General features: G+C 38.9%; 1 protein-coding gene across 1 annotated transcript; it reads right to left on the bottom strand.

Moving 5' to 3' along the window:
- On the bottom strand, positions 1-27,400 carry LOC149239452 (uncharacterized). Its single transcript, XM_089373425.1, has 2 exons — positions 26,708-27,400; positions 1-182 (listed from the first exon to the last, which is right to left on the bottom strand). The coding sequence occupies exon 1, from the start codon at positions 27,219-27,221 to the stop codon at positions 26,745-26,747; it is 477 nt and encodes a 158-aa protein (XP_089229551.1). The 5' UTR covers positions 27,222-27,400; the 3' UTR covers positions 1-182; positions 26,708-26,744.
- Positions 27,401-27,884: the final 484 nt, after the last annotated feature.

Genomic DNA, 27,884 nt, shown 5'->3' with positions numbered 1-27,884 from the left:
GGTAAGCATAGGCTTCTAAATTTGTCGATAGCATTGAGTTTTGTCCCACGGAACTCTCGACCCAGATGCATCATAGAATATTTAGAAGCATTACATAGAGTTTTTTTTATGGAAATTTGATCTTCAAGGATGGTGACACTGAGGATCATCGGCAGAACACTCGTTAACAACTTGTCCAGCCCCTGTTCAAGGAAAGGAAATCCTTTAATTAGTCGTTAGCCTATCTTATTAATGAGATAACCCAAGACTTTAGTAGTCATGACATTAAAAAACGCAAGGACCAAGGGTAGCAATTGTTATAGACATTTTTGTGCCTTACAGCATGAAGCATGAAATGTCAATAATCTAAGGGATCCAAAGTCCCTAAACATGTTGTTCCTACCCCTAGAGGAACAAGGTCAGCAAACCACAGCACTAAATATCAGTTCTCCACCTGAAAACACTCAAAAACAAGCTAATTCTGGATCATGTCAACTGCTCCACTGAGCATCTGCGCTGAATGTCAACTGTTCCACTCTGTACCTGCGCTGAATGTCAAATCTAATGAAGGCTACCTGCGCTGGGCGAGATTGGCCAAGTGGCACAGTCATTCTGCAAGGTGTCAAATGCCCAGGAAGCTTCCAAAATGACACTTGGATCAGGGAATTCGCCTTGTGATGAGTAAGAGGATCTAGATCTCCAAGTGGAAGCAAGAAACTCCAAGTGGACTCAAGAACTGAAGAATAACTGAAGTGGGAGAGGACACTAGTCAGCTTCATGCCAGCCTCAAGCTGACTCATCCTTTCTCCAAAACTCCTATATATAGAGCTCTCTCATGAGGTCTAAGGAGGCTGGAATCTTGTGAATGTAAGGAAGTGTTGTTGGTTTGAGTATAGAACTATTGGGTGATTTGCTTGAAGGAGGTGAAGAGGAGATTTCTTTCTGCTGGGAGGTGTTGCTGCATTGGGCCTCTTATGGTTGTTACACTCTCAGAACTTTACTTCTTCCATTAATAAAGCATTTGAGGTTCTTCTATATGCATGTGTCTCTGTGGCGTATTGATGCTTGTATATTTGATTTATTCTAATCCTTGAATCAATTATGGATGTATGCTTCTTGTAGTTTCTTTTTCTTGTGCTTTTGCAAGATCTTTGCGTAGCTGGGCCAATGAAAGAGCAAGGCGCTGGAAGCAAGCAGCAAAGAGGGAAGATTGGATCAATCATTAGCGGAAGATAACGGTTAGTGGATCTCTTTCTCCTCTCTCTTACATCTCATAAAGAAGTAATCTTGAATAGCTTTGCATTCGGTTGTTGCTGAGGTACTATCACCCTTAGAGTGGGATAGGGTCATTCCGTATTGGATACTTTTCCCAACAACAGCAATGCTGAATGCATGTATGGATTTAAACATGCCTACCTCCTCCAATTTACAGCAATTAATGGAAAGCCAGGCCGAAGCTTCAGCAAATAGTGTGTCAAGTACAAAGCCCAAAGCTTTTGAGCACCGCCAGAATAAAGGGCCATTCCACTACGCCTTTTCAAAACCAATCTTGATAAACAAGGAGTCGAGACCAAGACTCTGCACTAACTTCATTCATTTCCAAACAACTATTACATTATCTAGTCGAGACCAAGGCTCTGACCAACTTCATTTATTCCCAAACAACTATTACATTATAGTCTAGGATGAAGCAACATGTGATGAACCCTCGATACACAGGCCAAATGATCCTAGGAAGAATATGCTTAATATGAAGGGCCAAAGCTTTTGCCAGGATCTTGTTAGAGACATTTAGCAAAGTTTATCAGCCTCACGTTTGTAACAATCTCCAGATCATCTAGATTCCGAATGAACATGATTGTGACCCTGTTGACGTTTACATTTGTTAGCACTCGAAATTGTCCTTATGACCTGCCACAAGATCAACAAGGGAATTTCAGACATAACAAGAAAAAACCAACCTACACTATCCCCTTCGTTTCTTCTCACTTTGGGCTGGTGCTTTTCCAGCCTTAGAGGTGTCCCTATAAAAACTTTGATTAAAAATTATGATTCAAGTAAAAGGTTAACGGTGCCTAACTCTATCGGACGAATGGAATCAGAAGAACACAATCTGCAAGACAGATTGGTTAGAACTTAGAAGATGATTATCATAGTGAAAAATCAGCGCGCTGGAATATCATCAAATCAACCAACATTCCACATAAAAGATTAATTCAGACATCCAAAAGAGATGGCCATGCATCACTAACACTGAAGATACGTTCACGAGCTACTACATCCTTAGATCAGCCCTTACAGCTCATACAGGATCAGTTTCTTATGCCACTACAAATTCTCCACTGTAATAATAAAATCGAGAAGGAAGAAAAGGAAAAGAGATAAATAAAATTATCTCGTCTTATCTAGGACCACCAAACCCCTTACCTCACTCTCCTTCTACCTCTTATAAGATGAGTCAAGGAGATAACAATTAATGTCCCTCACCAAGAATAGAATGAGATAGCTATTGGAAAGCATCTCCTGTCTCATACGTGTGCCATCCTTAATGTGTAACCGCAATGCATTTGCCATCTTAACATCGTAATAAGAGAGGGGAGAATAGAAATACTAACTCATTCAATCATTAGATAAGTCCCCACCACACATCAACACAAGAGGACCAAGTAGGAGACCCCTCCTAGTGGCAAACCAACAATTCAACATTGTCACACCTAATCACCATGAAACTCCAATAAATCCATCATCTAACCACGTTAACATAAGAGAGGGGACAATAGAAATGCTAACCCATTCAATCATCAAATATGTCCCCACCAGAAATCAACAATACAACATTGTCACACCTAATCACCATGAAACTCCAATAAATCCATCATCTAACCACATTAACATCATAAGAGGGGACAATAGAAATGCTAACCCATTCAATCATCAAATATGTCCCCACCAGAAATCAACACAAGAGGACCACGTAGAACATTCTTCCTAGTGACAAACGAATAATAAAACATCAACCACACCTAATCACTACAAAACGCCAACAACATCAGGAAACATCTACCACCTAGCACCATCATCATCTAGCCCCTTGGGAGGCTAGACCATCATCCAAGAACAAGATGTAGCACATCCAAAATAAACAAGTATACCAAGACAACACCATAATGAGATAGCATGCTCCATCATCATCAAAAGTGCGACCAAGGGGTGATCAACAAATCAAGCACATGCCAAAAGACCATCAAACTAGCAAGTGCAATCATCCAACCAAGAAGAAGTGAAACTTCCCCAAACCAAAGATTTCCATCAAATGATACAATGCCATGAAGAAAAGGGGCTCCATGAAAATGTATTCCCCCAAATCGGTCCAAAAGCTCCAAGGGACCAGCAGCAAATCTCCATTAATGTGAAGAAAGTAACAATGTGGAACCTCATACAATCTAAGTTGTAACAAGGAAAAACCCAAGTTGTGACACCCCCTCACCCTTCAACATGACTCATCAAAGCAATCCTAAACATAAAACAAGTGTTTCACTTCTTGTAAAGAGAGCATAGCAAGAATATCGACAAAGTCTTTATCCTATGACCAATAATTTTTTTAAGGGATTTGTTAAAACCCTAATATTCCATGATGCTACCTTCATTTGGAACTAGTAGCAACAAAATCCATGCCATCATCAACGTTATTGTTAGTGTAACTTTGACTTAGGTTATACAATGTTGTTGTTATAATATTCAGGTGAGTTGCTATTATCATTATTATATACTCAAATGGGACAAAAGGTCACAACCCTTTAGTGTTTTTTTATATAATGAGCCTTACGCCCTTCGTATTCATAACTACGAAACATTTAGGTTATTGAATATTTGCCTCTCAAGCGTATCTGTGTGTCATCATGTAATATTGTTGTTTGGATTTAACATAATAAATATTTGATCCTATGTTCTAATATGCCATCAAGGACAAAAGAAATGGCTCCATAGCTCGTTGATGGGATTGAGACAGTTGGTAGAGTATATAAAGACAACCTAGAGCATACCCCTAGACTACATCATATAAATTGTAAATGTTTTACAACGCTTTAAATGTGCCACTATGACAAGCCAATTAGGCGACAATGATCCTCGCAACATCAGAAATATTGATTGTTGTTAAATTTTGAATCTTAGCAATCTCAGCAATTACTTCCTAACAAATTTACATATGCTAAATAAATAAAAGCATGGCTAGGGTTTTAACTTAAGATATTTAGCAAAAGAAATAAAAATTAACCAATCTCACACACGCACACACATAAAATTTCTTTCCAATTCAAAGTTTTTTATTTAATTAATCAAAACCTACTTGGACTCCCTTACTGGAAAAATGACCCAATTTGAGGAAAATATGTACAACAGTTTGGATTTGACCCTACTGATCAAATCCTAGACTTGCCTCATCTTGATCTCCTAGTTGCCCCCTTTGCACCTTCCTCAAACCCGACAAACTTGAGTAGAATTCTTTCTCCACCCACTACTGAGATGCCTCTCTGAATGTCTTCGGCCATTATGTGTTGTGTCTTCTCCCTTTGCCTAGCGTCTTTTTTATAAGCTTGAGTTATGACCAAATCCATAACCCTAATCTCCAAACGATTGACAACTAAGATTAGATCTCACCCCACTCGTGATCAACTGTTGAGATTCATCTAATTCACTAATGTAAAGAACCTTTGCATTAGTTTAGATTAACTCACTTTTATCTTATAAAAATTACATTAATCACTAAAGCAATTTGCTAAGGTTCAAGGGCTATTAGGTGATTTCTTGCACACACAAACACTTAGGCATGTGTCAAGATACCTACCTGAACTACAAACACCAACACTTCCTCTTAGCAAAGAAGGTACTTCTACCACATAGAACTAACTTCGATCCTAGAACGGTGTCCCACACCGCATTTGATACCATGGTTGTTCCCTATGAACTAGAAGCCTTCCCTGCCACCTGGTTTGAAATCTTACTCAAAGGCTTGCTCCCTTTGAACTTGTTCCTAGAAGCCTCCTACTCCTAATCATATGTATAGTCATCTCATACCATGAGACCTTCTTGACAGACTTACAAATATCTACTAATTTATCCTACCCACTTTAACCTATAAGTTGACTCCCTCTACTTTGTTCAACATTCAAAGCTACCCACTTCTTGTTCTCTATCACTGACCTACTACTTGTAATTTCTTGAATAGGTTGGCCTTCTCTAACTCCAATGACATGATTGTCATTAAAGCTAGATAATGGGTCTAATTAGTGTGTGTGCATCATGGAATGCTACAACAAACCCCCTATTCACTATCATAGAGATTACGAGCAAACTTCTCCCAAATTCTAGCACCCATAACACATCCTTCACTTTCAACACGCCTCCTGACTCAAGCTAGAATAAAAGTATCCCAACTCCTTTCTCTACATGTTTGGTATATGTTGTCCCTCAAATTGTACAAGAACCGCGACAACTGCTAAGGGCGGGGGGATATCACTCTGATCCCCACCCACTCTGTTCTAGTTGTCTCCCAATAGTAGGATATGGGGGGTAGTTCCTATGGAAATAAGATGATGAGAAACAATTTGGGAACCAACTTGTTCAGGAGACACAATTGAGTGGCCTAGCTACTTGATTAAATTAAGCAACACTTATGGATTCAATTAGATTCAGAAATGAGACCAGTCTTATGGAGTCAAAATTCTTGCTTGTTACAAATTAAGACAAAGTAACTGGATGGACAATTGCTGCTTAGATGAATAACTAACCTATATAAGATGCAAATCCTAAGATCTAAGTGTGATGCAAGGAGCTTGGTTATTTTTAAATTATATGTATAGTCTAAATGGAACCTCTCTCTTAACTGTTTTGGGACTAGTCTTTCGAGTAGGTTGTGGGATGGAAGTCAATGCTAAGCAAGAAAAGGCTTGATTAACGATACCTCCCCCTATTTTCCAACCACCCAGTGCCTCCAGCATTGCAGAGACTGTGGCTCTCACGACTGCAAGATCACCGTGTTAACCACTAAAAAAGGACCGAATCACTCAAGCTAGATAAGAAAGGGTTATCCTAGGAGTCTATCGACCAAGTTTATGCTTGAAGGTAAGTTATTAGTGCAAGTTAAGATTAGAATGCCTATGCAATGATTATGAGTGAAATTATTAGTTTAAGATTGTTTATGTTTTTTAAGTACTTGATGTTAATTTCCTTATAGCAAGAGTACTTAATAATGAAATGAAAGACAATCTTAAAATGACTAAAAAAGGGCCGAATCACTCAAGCTAGATAAGAAAGGGTTATCCTAAAAGTCTATCAACCAAGTTTATGCTTGGAGGTAAGTTATTAGTGCAAGCTAAGCTTAGAATGCCTATGCAATGATTATGAGTGAGATTCTTAGTTTAAGATTGCTTATATTTTTTTAAGTACTTGATGTTAATTTCCTTATAGCAAGAGTACTTAATAATGAATTGAAAGACAATCTTAAAACGAGACGAGTGTTTAATGATACACGTGCCAATTTCAAATCTACAAGATGCCAATTACTCAAGATATTCAATCAACAATCTTATGCCACAATTATATTCTCAAACAATGCCAATAATAAAAAATGCTCAATTGAAAAACATAAGAAGCCAATTTCTCAAGATAAATAGTAAAATTACCAAAGCTTATATCTTAGAGCAAATGTTTTAACCACAATGCCTGTTGGACTTTAATGCCAAAAGTAGGATTAGAAGATTAAAAGCTCAGGATTTTTGAGTGATTTAGGTGCAAAGTTTGGCATTTCTTATAGTTAACACAAGACAAATAATTGTTAGAAATTAACATAAACCACCATGACAACAGTAAATATGTCACTTCAAATCCAGAAATTGCCAAACATATGAAGCAGAAAATGACCAATAAGATGTTAATAGACTTGCCAAGTGAAAACACAAGCTAGTTCAACCATTTATTATGAATTATCGACTGTTATATCAGATCAAATACTTATTACAGCAGTAAGAAAAGTGAACAAACAGTGAGTTATTAATGTAACAATTTGTGCCCAAAATTGTCAAGTGTTAGAGCAAGCTTGCCAAATTGAAAATTTAGTTTTTTTAAGCCCTTTAAGATGTGTTATTCAAAAATTATCAGATCTGATTATACAGTTATGCGGAGATATTCCAGCAAGCTAACAAGTAGATCTAAGCTCAAAATTTAATACCCAACTAGCCAAACAATTAGGAAAATTTTACAACGAAATTATTAGTGTGTTTAGCTTATTTAGATGAGATTTTAGGGCATTGAATATGAATCATTTATTACAACTGTAGCAAAACAGTGACAAAGTGAGGGTTTAGAGAGCAAACCCTAGGCCCAAGGCCTTGTAGTCTGTAGATCACTTCCCCAAGTTGCCAAAATTTTTCCTGCAAAACTCACTAATTTTCAATCCAGAAATTTCAGAGATGGGCAGAGGGGAAAACTAGGGCCATTGAGGGCTAGCGTTGGGCTAGGAAAGGTCTCTAGGGCCTAGTGGCTAGGGCTTGAGGCTAAAGGAAGGTTGAAAATGGGCCAACAAAGAGGGAAAGAGGGAGAACGAAGCATAGAGGAGGCCGAGGGGAGGATAGAGGAGGGAGAGGCTAGGAAAGGGCTTGGAAAGCCCACAACCAGCCTTACAGGTTGTCGATCAAGCCTTAGGAGGAAGGTCGAGGCCCTAAGGGCTCACAGCCGAGCCAAAAATGGCCTAAAACTTGGACACAGGGGGAGAGGAAGAAGGTCGAGGATGGAGGATGCTAACGCTGGCCTATGAGAGGCCCAGAAGGGTGATGTAGGGCCTAAAAAGGATGACGTTGGGTCAGAAAAGGTGACACGGGGCAAGGAGAGGAGGACTTTGGGCTTGGAGAACACAGATCTAGGCTTAGGAGCCCCGAAACTTGAAACCCTTGCTTTGAAAAAATTAATTTGCTTCAGATCTGAAGTTTACTGCAAATTTTTCAATGGTTGCCCAGCAAAAATTTTGAGAGGCTAGATCTTACCTTCAAGGGCATAGATCTAGCTCTATTCCAGCTCTTTCCACTTGATTACACAGGCACAAATGAAAATAGAAATACCCAAAACCCAAATATATATAAAAATTCTCAAAACCCCAGTTAGAAAATTAATTTACAAATTATTTTATACAAAATTATTTACAAATATACAAGGCCTTTGAAATAAAGTTTGAGAAATAACAAATTTTAGAACTTCCTTGATAAATGACTAAGTGTGTTTCTAAAAATAGATGCAAGCTATAGCCTTAGCAAAGTTAAATAAACCATAAAAATATTCGGAGTCCAAACAAGGTCAGCCTACATCCATAGTTTAGAACTTGGAGCCCAAGGATCGGAGACCCTGCAAACACTATATATTTTCTTCAAGAAAGCTTGTTAGGCATATGGCGAATCAGATCACCTAAGATAGACCCAAAATATACCAATAGAATAGTCTTATCACCATCTAATTAAAAACAAACTTTAAAAATTTAAGTACCATATAGGAATGCTCGTACCTAGCACATACCACAAATCAGTAGACAATAAACACCATGAACTGCACCCCAAAGTCTTTTTTATGATTCGGAAAATGATCCCAATGGGACAATAGCATTACATCATCTTTTCCGCAGAATTTTCTTAGCCAAACATCAGATGGCTTTTGACACAAATGACTCTCTAATTTATAAATTAACCCTCTGAGTAGAAAAATAATGGCTAGTTGGCTTGATTCTCGTCAAAATAATCTTGGTCGTCGATAAATCCTTGATAACCTTTTAATCTTTGCTGTTGAAAATATTTATTTCATAGTTTTAAAATTTGGCCGTTTCGGTTCATCTGTTTCGTTGCCCTCAGGAGTGACTCGGTAGAAGAAACAGCTCGTTTGGCCGAGTCATGGCTGACTCGGCCAACTCGGCCATTTCCGCACTGACTCGGCCGAGTCACAAACAGCGGCCCGTAACCCCAGTAAAACAACGATTTAACAATTTTTTAATGATTTTTTAAGGTGTTTGCTGATTGGTTTGGACTCCAATGTGTTTTATGAATTAGTTAAATGTTATTTGGGGTCCATTTCCCCCTCCCAAACCCTATTTAACACACTCAAATGCTCTCATTCTCTCACAGCAATCTCATGCATTTGAGTGAGAACTTCTTTGAGAGTTAGTGAGCAGTTCTTGAGCTTGTTTTTGGAGTAGCAGTGAGGAGTCTTGGGGGAGCATTGTAGCTAGAGTGAGGAGCTTCTTGGGCAGCCATTTGGAGCAGCATTGAGAAGCTGATTCTTGGAGCAAGCTTGAGGAGGCAGTTTGTGCCTGGAGGTATTTTTTTTCACCTCTATAAATCTGATTTTGCTTATTAAATTTTAGGTGCATATCTAGAAAGCTTAGAGAGTGTTTTTTGTCAAAGAAATGAACATTGAATCAAAGTTTTTTTTTTTTTTTCCATTTTCAGATTGTTTGCTTTCATTTCCTAGTCAAAAAATGGCACCTAGAGCGAGAGATCCCGCTTGGGCATATGTTGAAATGGTTGATAGTCAAATGCAATGCAAATTTTGCCATAGGAAAATTAAGGAAGGTCCTAGGGGCATTAATAGGCTGAAACAACACTTGGCAAGGATTAGAGGCCAAATTACCCCATGTACCTCACCAGAAATTGGGGAGATTAGGAAGCAATTGTTGGCCAGCTTTGAGAAATTTAAAGAAGATAAGGCTAGGCAAAGAGACATAGAGGTTGAAATTGGGAGGAAGAGGGAGATACAAAAAATGATGGCTACCAACCCCCATTATGATTTTGAGGGTTCTTCCTCTATCCCTCAAACTGATACATCCAACCCTTTCCAATATGTTCCTCCCTCTTCTGGTTCTGTTCAAGATAAGGGAAAGGGTAGAATGAAAAAGTGTGATGTGACTATCAAAAGTTATTTCACTCCCTCCTCTCCATCAGATGCACATGGTCCTGAAGTTAGTAGAAGTCAAATGCAACCCACTTTAGATGACCATTGGAAGAAAGAATTGAGGGAGACTGCTTGTGAGTACATAGCTAGATGGTGGTATGATGTTGATATCCCCTTTAATGCTACTCGTTCACCATATTATGAGCCTATGTTTGATGCCATACATGCTGCTGGAAAAGGCTTCAAAGGCCCTACTATGCATGAGCTAAGGGGGTATCGTTTTCAGAAAGAAATTCAATCCATTAATGAGTATTTGAAAGAGTTCAAGGACTCATGGGCAAGAACAGGATGTACCATCATGTCAGATGGATGGACTGATCAAAGAAACCGTACCATCATAAACTTTCTTGTCTTCTGCCCACGGAGAACCATGTTTTTAAAATCAGTTGATACATCTGATAAGGTAAAAGATGGCCACTTGTTGTTTTAGCTATTGGATCAGGTTTTTGAGGAGGTGGGGGTGGCTAATGTTGTTCAAATCATCACAGATAATGCCTCTAACTATGTTCTTGCTGGTAAACTATTAGAGGAAAAACACAAGACCATCTTTTGGACCCCATGTGGTGCACATTTCATAGACCTCATGCTTGAGGATATTGGAAAAATAGATTGGGTCAAAAACACTATAGATCATGCCAAAAGCATAACAAAATTTATCTACAATCATACATTGATTTTGAGCCTCATGAGGAAACACATTGGGGGCAAGGATATTATTAGGCCTCCCATCACTAGATTTGCTACACATTTTTTGACATTGCAATCTATGCTTTCCCAACATAGAAACTTGCAAAAGATGTTTTCCAGTGATGAATGGAATCAAAGCAATTGGTCTAAATAACAGGAAGGCAAAGAATTGAAAAAGAAAGTCTATGAAGAAACTTTTTGGAGAAAGGCAACAGAGATTGTGAAGCTTGCTGAGCCACTAGTTAAGGTGTTGCGGTTGGTGGATGGGGAAAGGTTGGCTATGGGCTTCATTTATGAGGCTATGGATCAAGCAAAGGAGCAAATAAAGACAGTATACAAGGATAGAGTGGCAAAGTATGGGCCCATTTGGGCAATCATTGATGAAAGATGGAACAATCAACTCCATCGCCCTATACATGCAGCTGGGTATTTTTTGAACCCACGGTATCATTATAAAGCTAAGGAGTCAGGAGCTTTGAGGGGGAAGGTCAGAGATGGACTGATTGATTGCATTGATCGCATGATTCCATTGGAGTCTGATCAGCTGGAGATACACCGACAGGTCACAACCTTCAGCGATGCCTCAGTTACCTTTGGGAAGAACCTAGCAAAGATTGCAAGAGAAGCAAATGAGCCAGGTAAACAAAAATTTCAATTTTCAAATTCTTAATAGTTTTACTTTTTTTTTTAAAGTTTGTTAAATCGTTTATAATTTGAAAGTTAGATATAATTTGTAATTTTGTTGAGCTAACTCATTACACTCCTATGTTTTTTGCAGCACAATGGTGGGAGGCCTTTGGTGGCCATTGTCCTGAATTGCAAAGGTTTGCAATTCGTATTTTGAGTCAAACTTGCAGTGCAACTGGGTGTGAGCGCAATTGGTCTGTCTTTGAGAGGATTCACACAAAGAGGAGAAACCGTTTGGATCAAAAACGGTTAAATGATCTAGTTTATGTCCAATACAACCTCCGGCTCAGACGAAACCAATTGCTGAACAAAAGACCTGATTCAGATCCCATTGTGTTGGAAGACATTGATCCAACATCAGATTGGGTAGTGGAGAGTCATCCAGCAGAGTTTGATCCTGATGAGGATCTTGATTTAGATTTAGATATCAAGACATCAGTTGAACTTGAACATGTTGTTCAGTTGAATGCAGATCCCAATCCACCAGCCTCAGTCTCACAGCCAGCAAAGACTCCAGTTGTAGGTGCTTCCTCTGCTCAGCCACGACAGAAGTGCAGCCGCATATCTACTCTATCTCAGCTTGCATCTGCTGCAGTTGCACAACCTGCTAGTGGTACCACTTCTACAGTTGTAGTTGGAGATGATGATGAGGAGGAGGAGCCATGGGGCCCCCTGCCTGACTCTAATGATGATCCAGAGATTGATCGACATGATCTTGGCTCCTCTGGCAGTAGCTACTATATAGCCAGTAGTACTAGTACTGGAGTCTGGTCATGACTCACAGTTTACTTTTGTTGTAGAGGCCATTTCTAGCCTCCTTGGTTATGTGTTTTTTTTTCGAGTCTTTGATCATGTATGACAGTTGACTATGTATTGCCATTGGACAGACCATTTTGATATAATGGATTGGTTCATCAGCCTACTTTGATCATATGTTGTCTTCCATCTATATTATAATGTTGTGTGTTTGGAAACATGAATGAAAATCTTTAAAATTATGTTTTTTTATAAATAAAAAATAATATTTAATGTATTTTTTACAATGACCGAGTCATTGAAATCGAGCCGGCCGAGTCATTACCGTTTCGGAGTCAGAGTCAAAGTCGATCCTCGACCGAGTCGGAGTCGGAGTCGGAGTTTTAAAACATTAATTTATTTTTAGGAATTTTCGAATTTCTCATTAAATATTTTTTTTATTAACTCAAAAATAATTATTTTGAGTTAATTTCCTAAAAAACTTGACTTTGACTTAACCACCAAGGTCCAAGAGTCCAATTTTTCTTAAAATTTCCAATATTCCTTTGGTGGGGGACCTCCAAAAATTAACTTCTTTGATGATACCCACGAATTTTTCCACTTTGAGAATTTAATTTCTTTAGGACTCTAATTTAGACTATAATTAATTAATTTTCTAGCTTAAGATTAATTTAACTTTTGCCAGAAAAATTAATTAATTGACACTTGAGGGGATTAAATGTTTTTTCCACCCTGTAATATTTTAGTCATGGTGTCTAAGTATGAAGGACCATGCACTAAAATATTTTTTACATAAGATTTTCACATTGCAACCCTCAAAGGGGGAATACCCGTTCAGTATAGACCCTCAAATTACATACCCAATTCTGCGACACAATATGATCTAGTAGACCAAGTGATTTGTAATAAAATAATTTAGACAACTAGTTGAAATTATTCCCAAATCACTTTTACATAAGACTCGACTAAAACACTAGGACTCACCTAAGACTTTAACGACGAATTCCACACTAGCTTTGGAGTGAGGTTGGAGGGAAAAACTATGTCGACCATCCGTGTTTAGAAACACAAATGTGTCAGTGAGACAAAAAACCTCCTATGATGAAATTTTCACCAAAATAATAAGCTTACATAGGTTGTTACATACATACACAGTCTTACTAGCATCATTTGCATTACAAATTGGCAGAATGGGTTTACAATGACTCAAAAAACAGTTGATTGATGATCCAATCCTTTTGAAAAATTGGTACATTTGCTTCTTTGGAACTTTGACAAACATGAGTGCAAAAGTATCAACATCAACCTCCACATCATCTATTACTCTCATTATGTCAGGCTATCAAACAGCTCTCATGCTTCTACCATATGACATGTGGCTCCACTATCCAATAGACATGCACCAAGTGGTGTGGTGCTTGAGGAAAGGTAGGAAACAAGTGTGAATTCCATCTCAAACTTTCTGGCAAACTCTTTTGCTTGAGCTTCTACCGACACAACTGCAACTAACTACATACCTTTTATGCCCTTCTTCCTCTTTGGACAATGTGATGCATGGTATCTTGTCTTATGTTGTGAGGCTAACTCTTCACTCCCACTCGAACATTTTCCTTTCTCTTCATTGTTTTATCAATAAGATCTAGGTCCTCGTCACCTTCCTGCTTAGTAGCCTTGGCCTTTGATTGCTCCCTCATTTCCTCCTAGATGCAATCATCTCATAGCCTATCAAATATGGGTTAGTGCTCCGAAGCACAGATTCCTTTGACAAACAAATCCCACATCTCCAGGAAGTTGTTCAGCGCCACATTCACAAACTTTGTGTTAACCACGTTTTCCCCCACAGCTACAAGTTGATCACGAATTTGAGTGATCTTCATCATGTAAAGCATCACTGAGTCAGATTTGGTCATCTACGTAGACCGGAGCATATCCCCCAACACCATTTTCCTATTAATGGTCTTGCTCTAGTATAGACCCATCAAAACATCGAACATCTAGTTGACTGACTTCTTCTAGGACAAGTGACAGATCAAATGGTCTTTCGCCACATCCAATAGTACCATTTCTGCCTTTATCTCCTTCTTTGCTAGAGCAGCCTTCTCTTGGGCATCTATCAACTCCCCAACCTTCTGAACAATATCTGAGGGACCACTTCCCTTGAGAACCAAGGTGACCCTAGCCTTCCAAGGTAGGAAATTTGAAGCTCCATCCAACCTATCTTCAATCCGAAGACCACAATCATCTCCCTAGATATGTGAGATATGTGCTAAATATTGTCACCCACACTTAACTAATGAATTTGTTGCTAGAATTGTGGACTTGTTGTAATTATGCTTTTTGCACATTGCAATTTCCTTGGCTCCCTATGACATCATACGACCCTGGGGCTCTTGTACGGCTGGTTTGCAACTATCTTCCTTTTTGCCCTCAAACTATCTGGTTGTCGACGACTCAGGTGACACCCTATGAATTGACCCACGCACTATCATTTCTTTTAGTTTTGTTTAATATGCCCGCTATCTGTTGGTCCTGATGATGTCAACCCACTCGTGGCTGCAAATTTTCTTTAGACAGTTGTCCCCACAAGTCCGTCTACAACCTATCTCATGCGTTTGACCACGTGCTCCCTACCTGCTTGCCTCTACAACGTCTGCCAACGAGTCCAACTCCTAACAGCAAAGTGTTGCGACCTGACTTGTCAACTCTGACCTCTCCCTTTGATTGTTGCCTTTGTATGTCACTTGCACCTCTGGTGCCTATCAGCGCCCTGCGGCGAATCAATTGATCCTCGAGTCTCCTCGACAGCCCGCAGAACCTACAACATCAACCCCCAATGGTTGCGGCTCAATTCCCCATCACCTCTGACTTAGCGCCCCGGTGTGGTTGACTCTATCTGACAGTTGGCCTTTATCGACTACCGCTACAGTGTCCCCCAATGTTGTTGGCCACCACAACCACTCTCCTTTTTTTTCTAATTGTTGTTGGTATTTGTCATCTTCTTACTTAGTGGTTCGATTTATCTCAATTTCAGCCATTGTGTCGTACACTATATTGTCTCCTCCGTTTTTTTGCATTTTTTTACTTGTCAATGGCACCTACGCGGCGTATGACCTGATCCATTTGTATCCTTACGCATTTGTCGAGTCTTGTGCTAAAACTAGTCTTCAATGCTCTAATACCATGTTAAATTTCAAACCCTAACAATGTCGGCGATTAGTTCCTAGTAGATTTAGATCTAATGAATAAAAGCGCATCTAAGGTTTTAATTTAAACAAAATATTAGGGTAGAAGCAATAAAAATTGACCAATCTCACACATGCATACATACAAAATTTTTACCCAATCAACAATTCTTCATTTAATTAATCAAAACCTACTAGGGCTCCCTTACTAGGAAAATGGTCAAAATTGTGGAAAATACATACAACAATCTAGATCTAATCTAATTGATCAAGGCTACAATTGTCCTCCTTTTCTTGTTGGTGGCAGAAGGATAAAGTAGAATGTTGGTCGAAGGTAAAGAGAAGAGGTGAGTTTCTAGGAACTATTATTGCTCGAGCCTTATCTATCATTCATCTACTTTGTGTAGACGATATCTGTCCTTATTGTCTGTAATGGCTCTAGAAGAGATGTAGATAAACTTCTTGAAATTCTAATCCTCTTTGGAAAAGCTACTGGAATGCAACTAGAATGCTTATAAATGACAAGAAAACCTCTATTTCTTTTCATAACTTGGAAGATTGAGAGATTCAACATATGAAAGACATATTTACTTGTGTTAAAAACTGTAGATGAGGGGTTGAAATATCTGGGATTCCATCTCAAACCCAACAGCTCTAGTAATGAGGATTAGAACTGGCTTTTGGCAAAATTGGAAAAAAGGTTAAAACGTTGGAGCCATAGATGGTTATCTAAGGCAGGCAAACTAGTATTGGTAAAATTTGTACTTGAGGCAATTCCATACAATTTATATCATTGGCTTGGATTCCAAAAATATTTTGGAAAAGGCTAGAAGAATCTACATTAAGTTTCTTTGGGCGGGACATCAAGACCAATATTTCCTTGGATAAAATGGAATTGTATTGTTGCACCAAAATTTCTTGGAGATTGGGGATTAAAAAATATTTTTCTTTTCTCCAAATCATTGGCCGTAAAATGCGGATGGAGGCTCCTATCTACTCAAAGCCTTTGGACCATGGTCGTTTATCAAAAGTATATTGCCCCAAGTTCGCTTGAGGACTGGATAAGAAGACAGGACAAGCCTAGGTCAAATATTCCAGTTACTTGGAGAGGAGTTTTGAACTCATTTTAAGTTATTGGCTTGGGTCTTGCCTGGCGCATAGGCAATGGAAGTAGGGTAAGGATATGAGTTGATCCTTCGCCGAGAAGTGGGGAGCGTCATCTCGTTCCTCAACCTCTCATTGACTTCCTTTGAGATAGAGGAATCTCTAAGCTCTCTCATTTGGAAAATCCAACAAACTCCACGATTTGGAGTCAGGGGTGGAAGTCAGCAGTTGATTTGGGACTAGAGGTTGAAATTCTAGAAGTTTAGAATGGATATTTGGATGCACTCAGAGAAGGCCATATTAGATTATTATACAGAGAAGATGAACCGGTATGGACATTCTCTCCTTATGGTACTTTCTCTACTAAACTTGGGTATGTCTATCTGAATATGGTCAGAGCAAATGAAGAACCGAAATGGTGGTGGAAGACAGTCTGGTGGTCCAAATGTCCAGCGAAAGCCAGTATTTTTATGTGGTGCATTTTAGGAAATAAAGCCGCCACTTGGGATGTAATGTAACAAAGATTCAAGATAGGCCCAGGATGGTGTGCGCTATGCAAAATGAATGGGGAATAGACTACTCACCTCTTCGTAAGTTGCCTTTTTACTCTCCAAGTGTAGAATTGTTGCCACTTGGCTTTAGGATAGTCTTGCGTTTGGAATGGCACTTTTGTGGAGGATCCTTGGAGGAATTGGATTTCTTCTCACTTAACAAGATATTTTAGAGCCTTAGATTTAACAATATGTTGAGGAGTCTAGCTGGCTCGAAACAGGACAATTTTTTGAGACTCTTCCTCTTTCCCTAATCGTGTTGATGCCTTAAGACTAGCTATTTTGGCTCAATTTCCTCAATCCAAAGACACTCCTCCTAGTTATTGTCAAACTCCTTTGGTTCATCAAAGATCCTCACTGGGACCCCAACAAATCCCCACTGCAACTTTTCATCCTCCTTGTCTTCTATCTGTGTGGCATCCTTCAAATCAAATTACATCAAGTCTCTAGCCTTATAAGATACTTGAGTATTTCTTGATATTGAAGATGTGAGGCTCTATGGACTGTAACTAGCCTCTCTTCTTTCTTAGAGGATGATGGTGGTGGATCAAGCAACTAGTAGACCAATTCCTCTGAGTGGCAGAAGAGTTGGTAGACTGAGAGAGGAGATGAACAAGAAGTTGGTGAAGCTTCAGACCTCCATCTCCATGTATCTACCATGACCTAATTGAGCTCTCATGAGCTGTAGGAAGTTGATTATCCTTTGTTATCAATGTCTTGAACAGGCCATGGACTTCTACAAATGAAATAAGCTATTGCGAAAGCACCCAACCCTCATCAATACTAAACATCTTCACAATAACTTGGAACCCCTTCTTTATCTCTTGTTTATCAATAGGAGGCACTCACTTACCATTTAGAATTAGATGCATAAGTTCCATGTGCAACAGTGTGTGCTCTTACTCTCCGACGTCCACTAAAGGATGGGTTGAACATGTGTTGTGTAGATATAATACTGTGGTTTTGACCTTTGGAATGTGTTTTGATTAGAGTATGTATATAGTGTAAATGCCTGGCTATAATGGTGGGAGTTGATTCATGCAAGATTAAATAAATGACCTTGCTTGTAAGTGATGTAAATATGCTAATATGAATTAATAAATGGCCCTGTTTGTAAATGATGTAAATATGTTAGTATGAATTCCTAGTGCAAAGCTGAATTTTAAGGCCTGATTATTGAATTTCTAAGCATGCAGATCCTATAAATATTAAGATACTTATAAGGATCATGTTGTAGGCTTGCCATAGTGAACTCAAGTTGTGTAAATACTAAATACTAACGTGAATATAAATATATATATATCTGAATTATGTTAGTATGAATTCCTAGTGCAGAGCTGAAGTTTAAACCCTGATTATTGAATTTCCAGGCATGCAGATCCCATAAATATTAATATACTTATAAGAATCATGTTGTAGGCTTGCCACAATGAACTCAAGTTGTGTAAATACTAAATATTAATGCGAATATATATATATATATATATATATATATATATATAATGGTTGAGATGGCTTTAGAGAGCATGAGAGGGGCTATGATTCCACGATAAGGGAAGAGAATGGGTGTAGTATACCTAGGGGGGATGGTATGGGATACAGAGGGAGGTACCCAAGGGAATAATGTAATAATGGTAATGGCCATAGTTAATAAATAAAGTGGTTAACCTGCATCATGTAATGGACCACAAGAAGTTAGCAATAATGTGATAAGCCCATGGCATTAAATATATGGTATTAAGAGACCCATGGTATTGTATGGATGAAGCCTATATAGAGGCTAGAGACTCCCCATGGAGAGATGTGAAGGAATATTGTATTGGTAAGCATATGGCTTGTGGAGTGTTCTCCTTCCTTAAGGAGTAGTTGTATGGTGTTACCCTACCTCAAGGGTTTTGATATTAATAAATATCTGAATTTCATCTATTTTCATCTTGTTATTTCTGGGCATATTTGTATTCTCATATATTTTCAAGTCAGATCTAGCCTCTTTATAAGTTTCATACATACAATACCATGGGTCATTACCATGGGTCTCTCAATACCATATATTTAATACTTGTGGTCCCTTACATGATGCGAGTTAACCACTTTATTTATTAACTATGGTTCATCTCATTATTACATTATTCCCTTGGGTACCTCCCTCTGTACCCCATACTATCCTCCTAGGTATACTATAGATTTGGTTCATTGTTAGCGAGGGAGGATGCAACATGAGAATTGTAGAGAATGAATGGAAGAGATTGCGAGAGAAGGAATGCCAATGGGAGTAGATGGAATGATTGCTAGGTACAATGGGAGGTACCCCATACTAGCCCCCCTAGGTATACTACAAAATCCAAATCAAAAATTAACAAAAAAATACATTTTGGAGTAATTATGTGCCTTGGATGAGTTATAAATGGTTGTAGGTGAGCATAGAAGCTAAGCAAGTTAGAAAGCATTCACCTGCCATGTATTTGCTACTCATTGGATGCTTGAGAACCAAATGTTATTTCTATAGGCTATTCCCATAAGGCATTTAGTATATTGAACTCTTTTTTACTACACTCAAGGGCACTGGAAGGGGAAAATATCCTTAAGGGTTTTTTTAGCAAAGAAAAGGAAGATCTTCCTTGTTGTTCATGACAGTGGAAGAGAGTGCCATTGCTATTTGATGGCTAGATGAGATGCTGGAAGTTTTTTGTAGTAAGCACAATGGTTGGACCACGAGAACAAATGGGTTGGGTTGGGTTGAGTGAGCTTGACGCATGTAGCTTAGTTCCATCATCTTGGTGGCTTTGTAGATTGGCTTAGGGATAGCATCTTGTGAAAATTCCAAACTGGAATCCTATTGCAACAACTGGAAATTATTCTCCTAATTGCTAACTTAATTTAACAATTTATTTGTTGTTTGCTACAACAAAGACTAAATAAATCACACTGCAATCTACACAAATAAAACTGCAAAAGAATAAACGCTGGAAGAAATGCTAGCGCACATAAAAATAACACAATTATTTTTTGACAAAAGTCCCCGGAAAAACCCAACTTGGGAAAACCAGTACAGTGGATGAGGGTTTTAATATTAAGCAACAACGAAAAATTTGAGTACAATCTAGATGCCTGAAACTGGCAATCCACAGCAAGAAAATTTGGGCAAAATACTGAAGATAATTTCCCTTCCCCCACAGGCAATCTCTGGCACAACTTGCCTTCAGCACACTGGTCGTCCAAAACCCAGCGTGAGCCCTTCTGCGTTGCCTTTGCATTGTCTCCCACACATGTGCCTCGAAACTGCCTCTGATGAATTCGTTTTACCTCCAGTTGTTGAGAAAATCGTCTCTCCAGTCTTCTGGAACCTCTGCTTGGCCTCTGGAACTGAGAACGATTTTTCTCACCAACAAATCAATCTGCCTTTCTGAAGCTACTACGCAGAGCCTCTCTGGATTAACTCAACCCTCTTGTTGTTGCCTATCCATATCTGGAAACCTTTCCTCCAAACTAACTGTCTTTGCCCCTCTCACACTGCTTCGATATATAGCTCTCTCTCCAGCCATTGACTGCTACTACTCTGGAAATCGATCTGCTCAAAAACCAAATCTCTCAAGTGTATTCTCCATCACCACATCGACCTCCTCTTATAATCCTTTGTTGGAGCACCAACGGCCAAGATTAAAACCTAATCAATGGCTAGGATCATCTCTGGATCGATTTGTGTGAGTTTCTAGATGATTCTCGCCTTGATTTAATTAATATAGATAAATTAACCATATTTCCTAAGTTTAGACTTCGGAAATATTTAAAAACTAAATAATAATCTAATTAAGTCATTTCTAGGCGAAATTTCCAAAAACGATTTCTTGGTTCTAAAGATCTAATGTATTCTAGTCTCTCCACAAAATTTCAAGGCTAGAACACATATGCTACTACAAAACCTAACACGCCCTCTCAGCGATGAATGTGTTTTAGTGCTACTGCACACCCTGTAGCAGCACCCTATCTCTGCATCATCTCCTGTCACGCTATTGATGTCTGGCCATACTGCCCACCAACCACTGCGCAACTCTGATATATGTTGCATCTGTGTTGTTGTTGACCCTGTTGAACTGCTGCCAACACTGCATCTGCACTGCAACTCCCTCTCATTTGTTGTTGCTACAACTACAACATCTGCAACTGAAAAGCATCCAAAATATTGAATCAACTGTGATCAGTATAATGCATCTGTCACCCGAGTCTCTGGCTACTGCTAGTATCTACACTGTCACTGAAGAATTTGCATTGCTGCTAACTTTGCACGGTGCCAACTGCATTGTTGCCAACCCTGCACTGCGCTCCCTAACATCTGACTACTACTAGTCTATGCAACTGTCACTCTGATATCTAATTGCATCAACTGTCACTCTGGCATCTAATTGCATCAACTGTCATTGATCCATCCTACTACTAAAAACTTGTAGGCCCCTGTAGCAAGGTATTGATCCATGAGATGGACTCCTCAAGGTCTTGCCCATCTGTAGTGCTTTAGGGCTACAACTCCAAATCACCCCACCTCACTCCTGGAGGTATGCGATCATAACGAAGTTTTCCTTCAACCTGGAGGATAACCTATTGATCTCAGCATGTGTTGCAACCTGGTCCTGCTTCTCCTCTTTGTCCTTCTTTTTGAGAGGACACTGGGTACTGTAGTGACCGAGTTCACCACACCTGAAGCACTTGACCTTTGACAGGTCCTTCATTTTCTTCCTTTGTTCCTCTTGTCCCTAACTGGGACGCTTAGATATGAGGGCGACATTCTCCTCCTCCTTCACCTGCTTCTATTCGTTGTTGTTGCCACTGATGGAGCTCTTTTGAAGAGCTTGCCTCAATTCCTCTGCTGCAAGTCAGCCCACATCCTATCCCAATCTGGTAGTTTGTCTTTGCCAAATATGGTTTGGACAAAAACCTGCCAGTCCTCGGAGACACTATTGAGTGTCAATCTCACAAGCTTTGTTGGTTGAGGCGCTGCCCCAACAGCTGACAACTGGTCCCAGACCTCCCGAATCCTGGTGAGGAAGGAGTCTATGCCTTCCCCCTTCTACATCTAGATGAGCCTTAGCTTCTCTTCGAGGTACATCTTTCGCTGCAGGGAAGTACCTTGATACAACATGGTGAGAGCATCCCACATATGCTTGGCAGTATCTTTGCCAACTATATGTGAAACAACATGATCCCAAACTCCATCTAGGATCAATCATTTTGCCCGTGCCATCTCCTTTCTGTACTCCTTTAGCTGATCTGCATCCTGGGGAACTTCTACCACTGCATCAATATATGTTTTCAAGCCAAACTCATCTAGAAGAAAGACATCCTTGCCTTCCAAATGACATAGTTGAAAGCCCCATCCAACCTGTCCTGATCACGAATCCCAGCAGTGGCCATCTCAACAAAATGTCGAAAATCTACTCTTTCCATCTGCTAAATTGTTGCTCTTCTATTCGCATTCCTTTCTGGAGTGAGAAGATCTGCTCACAACGACTGTCGATCTACAAGGAAAAGATCGAACTTCTTGAAACTAGAAGTTCACTAAGGAAAATTTCCCCTCTCTGTGCTCTTCTTCCTTCCACCCGATGTTGGCTCTGCTCTAGCGTACTGCTGCAAAACCACTGCGTCCAACTAGAGATCTGCTCAACGAAAAATCTAAGTTGCTCCCTCGGCCTCTGGAATCACTCAATCTGGAAAGACAAAAAAATTCTGCCGCGCGCTCAGAAAAATCGAACCTCCACAAGTAACTCGACCTCCTGACAGAATGATTGCGTTGCCCTTGGGAATTTCAGCCTTTTGCCCACAATGAGTAATGAAATTCCTTCTCTTTTCGCCTCTAAGCTCTCTGGTTGATCAACCGTGCTTTGATACCATGTGAAAACTCCAAACTTGAATCCTATTGCAACAACTGGAAATTATTCTCCTAATTGTTAATTTAATTTAACAATTTATTTGTTGTTTGCTACGAACAATACTAAATAAATCACACTGCAATCTACACAAATAAAATTGCGGAAGAATAAACGCTGGAAGAAATGCTAGTGCACACATAAAAATAACACAATTATTTTTGTACAAAAGTCCTCGAAAAAACCCAACTTGGTAAAACCGGTATTGCAGATGAGGGTTTGAATATTAAACAGCAGTGAAAAATCTGAGTACAATCTGGATGCCTAAAACTAGCAATCCACAGCAAGAAAATATGGGAAAAATACTGAAGGGAATTTTCCTTCTCCCACAGGCAATCTCTGGCACGACTTGCCTTCAGCAAACTGGTTGTCCAAACCCCAGCATGAGCCCTTTTGCGTTGCCTCTGCACTGTCTTCCACACATGTGGCTCGAAACTGCCTCTGATGAAGTCATTCTGCCTCCAGTTGTTGAGAAAATCGTCTCCCCGACCTTTTGGAACCTCTACCCAACCTCTGGAACTAAGAATGATTTTTCTCCCCAAAAAATCGATCTGTCTTGTTGAAGCTATTACGCAAAGCCTTTGCGCTACCTCTCTGAGTTAACTCCTCCCTATTGCTGCTACCTCTTCGGATCTGGAAATATTTCCTCCGGACTCACTGTCTCTACCCCTCTCACACTTTTTCAATCTCTAGCTCTCTCTCCGGCAACTGACTATTGCTACTCTGGAAATCGATCTACTCATAAATCGAACCTCTCAAGTGTATTCTCCATCACCACATCGACCTCCTCTTATAATCATCTGTTGGAATACCAACGACCAAGATTAAAATTTAATCAATGGCTAGGATCATCTCTAGATCGATCCGTGTGAGTTTCTAGATGATTCTCGCCTTGACTTAATTAATACTATTTAATTAACCATATTGCCTAAGTTTAGACTTAGGAAATATTTAAAAATTGGTTAATAATCTAATTAAGTCATTTCTAGGTGGAATTTCCAAAAATGATTTCTAGGTTTTGGAGATCTCATGTATTCTAACCTCTCCACATAATTTAAAAGCTAGAGCACATCCTATGCTACAAAAACTAACACATCTACCCCGGATGCCTATAATTGGGTGGAAAATTTCTTGTAAACAGCCATTTTTTTTCACTCTTCTATTGAAAGATAAATGTTATGTCTCTATTTATGAATATGCAATTGAATGTAAAATTTTATTTGGAAATATATATGTATTTAGATGTTGTGTCTGTAAGTATGTTTAATTTGGTCATGGCCATTTGGTTGCAATGAATTCCTCTTGTTCCATGCTTGTATATTCCTTCACATTTTAATCATTACACTACTGCATGCATTTCGGATTACTTCTAAACTTCTATGGAGGCCATCCCTATGTTGTTATGGCAAACGGGTCTCTCGAGGGCTGGAATTTAATGCCCTGTTTAGTGTCTCCGCATCTCGTGCCTGGAAGTTATGGGTGGGGATGGTACAATGGATCTCTATTGTGGGGGTCGTATTACGAATAGAATCTCTAACTCGGCCCAACATCCTATGAAATGTATCATAATTTTCTTCAGGATTGAGAATTCCTTTGTTTATTGAATGACCTCTACGTTAGGGATTGTGAACATGATTTAGTACTTTGCCCACCAATCATTGTTCAACACCCTTTGATTTCTACCCACCAATCATCATTCAATGTTCTTTGATTCATACGTTTCCCCTCGTTTGTCTTGGACTCACCCTTACTAGACCATTTGCTAGATACAGCCATAGTCTGCAATGCCTCTTGCTCTTCTAAGCATTCTCTTTAGTAAAGGAAAGTATTGGAATATTTGGTATTTGTGGGATTGAGGGATTCCTTCCTTCTGTCAGACCTAAAAATCGCTAAGGAAGTAGGGTGGTTGCAGATACATAGTTGAAGCTTTTTTTAAGTTTTCAGCAAATCTGAAATCTGTGTCATCTTGTGGATGCCCTTTAGCGCATTGTTCAATGAATGCACACAACATGGGGTCTAATAAATATGATTATACTTGCTACGCATTGATAACCTAACTTAAGATTCATAATATCAACTGTTGTACTTTGCATCATTGATGCCAAAGAACTCTTCCAACGCATTGAATAACTGTCCCTAACTCATTGAAGAAGAAGATAGAGCACAAGCTACTTCAGCCCAACTAGTGACAAAAAGAGAAAAAGAGTGTCACCTATTATGTACCTAAGACTATAAATTTGAAATCAAGCGATATAAAACTTTCAAATCATGTTATCTGATATGATGATTATCTTAAATTATATTGCCCACGAAATACGAGAGATCTCTTAAGCCATCATCGACGAAACTCATCTTCCCAGCCTTAGAATTTGATGTCCCATACGAGATGTATTTCTGGATTCGTCCACTTGCCCCGGAATATGGTGTCTCATAAGACATAGTCTTAGACTTTTGACGTATTTGACAACTAAAACTTCTCACAGACATTTTTTATCAGTTAGATGTTTGTTAGACCATCAAATTTACTTATACGTTTATGTATTGTATGCTACTACTTATAAATTAGAACTTATACCTTTATGTATTATATGTTTATAAATTAGGAATACATAACTTGCATGTAAAATGGTAAATGCTTGAGTGAATAAGTCTGAGTGTGAAGAAATTCAGGACCCACATCCCACAAAGGCATCATTAAAGGGCAGCCATCCGCGCCTCTCAAATCAGCCTGTGGTTCTACTCTCATTCTGCAGCGTATCCTCTCTGCCGCTACAGCATCACCAATATTACTGACAGCTAAACCGTCACATAACGAGAGAAAGGGTATCTGCCGAGTTCCAACCCTGCCAAGGTTCCCAAATCCCCAACCCTTAGCAAATTGCAAAACACTGCTGTAAAGAGCGAGTGGAGCAGAAGTGCAAATGTGGAATTAAATTTTCAACCTATTGCAATAAAACAAAGGTGAAACAACAATATTGCATGAAACCCGTGTGCAGTGCAGGTTTGATGCCCATCATCGGTTCAACATAAATCTATAACTTTTCGCTGGCCGGCTATAAAGAAAATTTCCATCCTTTGGCCATGTTATGTGCATAAAATGAATAATGATAGATGTATATCCTTGAGGTTGTAAGTGCGACCCAATAATTTTAAAAGCAAAACCGACTAGAACCAATCCTCCATAGTTCATTATTTTCATGAAATTCAAAACTATAACACCACTGGATTCATAATTCAGTGTATATAAGCTTTTGACTGAACAATCTGCAAATATTAAATAACGAAAACAATTTTTAGCTATCCTAAATTTTATTAGAAAAATTTTCTGTTGGAGTAAATTTTATTAGGAAATGATGAATATATACAGATATATGGGTCAATTGGGTGCTCACAATGCAGGGTTCAAAATGTATGAACAAAATTCTAATTATGTGATTTTTACCTGAAATTTTTCCTTATAAACTAAATAATATAGTACTTCATTTTTATATATATGTGAGCACCCTCTTCGTGTTACTCCCGCTTAATCTGGTTACACATGACTGAGTAATGAAAAAGATCTTACCCTTTTTTTTCCTTTTTTTTATTTATTTATATTCCCAGTATAGGCACCTTTCTAGGAGTTATGTGCAAGTTTTACCAAGTAAACTATGTTTCTGAAGCGAACAATTTCTGACCATGAGTTATTTTTTTTAGATTTAGTATGATAATTCTTTCTCCAGCCAAAGGATTTAGAGTGGAGACAGAGATTTCCTCTAGAATATCAACGAACAAAATACGAGAGAACAAAGAACAAAATTACATTTAATTTGTGAGGGGTTTTTAACAGAAACTGAAGATGAATAGCATATCTTACACTAAAGTCATTTCAAGCGTCTTTGGCATCGAAAACCCTACTCCTTGTCCCTGCCGAATGCAAACTCGTCCAGACTCTGCCCACGCCTCTTATACTGCCCACCAGCGTCAATGAAACCAGGACAAGGCCTAAAGACCTTGATGGGCCACCAGGAAAAACCAGGGATGGTCCCAATACCGCCTTGAATCCTCCCTTCTCCATTGCAGCCCCTCTCAATCTCTGGTCTTCCACAGGCCTTGCAGCCTCCTAAAACCTTCCCCTGTTCTTCCTCTACAGCCATACCATCTTCGGAAATCACCCTAATTGGACGAACAGTAATCGGAATTCGCCGTTCTGAAAGATACCCAATTGGAATTTCGGTGTTTTGAGAGAACCCAAGTGAAGGAATCCGCAATGTCCGTGCAATTGGGGGGGTTTGGCGGGACGGTTTTGGGAGGGAGGCGACAGAATTGGGATCCGTTCTTGATGAGGTTACAGTGAGAATTGAGTGAGATAAGAGATAGATGCCTGCCATGGCCCTGCTAAGATGCAAGAAAAGTATGTGACCTGATTACCGGACTGAGGCGGATTTGGCTCTTTCAGGGACCATTTTCTCTGTACAGAGGCTAAGCTATACCAAGTCACAACATTTTATGGATAAGATTGTATTTGTTTTAGAAAAAGAGACCATTTTTTTGCGTGCAGCGTTGATTCGAATTGAGTCAAAGGGTGAGGATTGAAATGTGATGGTGTCCTCTCACATTGAGTTGAGTGATTTATTGATTGGTCGTGGTTACAGAATTTTAATGAAAAGGTAAATAATAATTATTCGGCAGGGAATTAATGATTGATTTTTATTTTCTATTGGGGAGAATAATGTGAAATTTAAATGAATATTAATAAATTAATCATGAATTTATTACATATTTTTTATTTATTTTATATTAATAAAAAATGTGTGATTAATGGAATGACAATTTTATTATAATAATAAACCATTAGTTTTATTAGTCAAAATTTTAAAATACAAAAATTAAACTTAATCATTTTTTAATATAAAAAATAAAAAAGTTGTTTTTATATTTAAATTAATCACAACGTGTGACTAAATAGCTAAAAAATGTTTTCATATTAGCCTACAGTGTTTAACCAAAACCCCTGGCATAAAATCAACATGCTCTCAAAGTGATCGCTAAAA

Source organism: Pinus tabuliformis, chromosome 8 (genome assembly GCF_031772625.1).
Source record: "Pinus tabuliformis cultivar Carrire ecotype Pingquan chromosome 8, CPIR1, whole genome shotgun sequence".
Lineage (NCBI taxonomy): Eukaryota > Viridiplantae > Streptophyta > Pinopsida > Pinales > Pinaceae > Pinus > Pinus tabuliformis.
The sequence above is the reverse complement of the archived record's forward strand: the minus strand, read 5'-3'. Positions and strand labels throughout refer to the sequence as shown.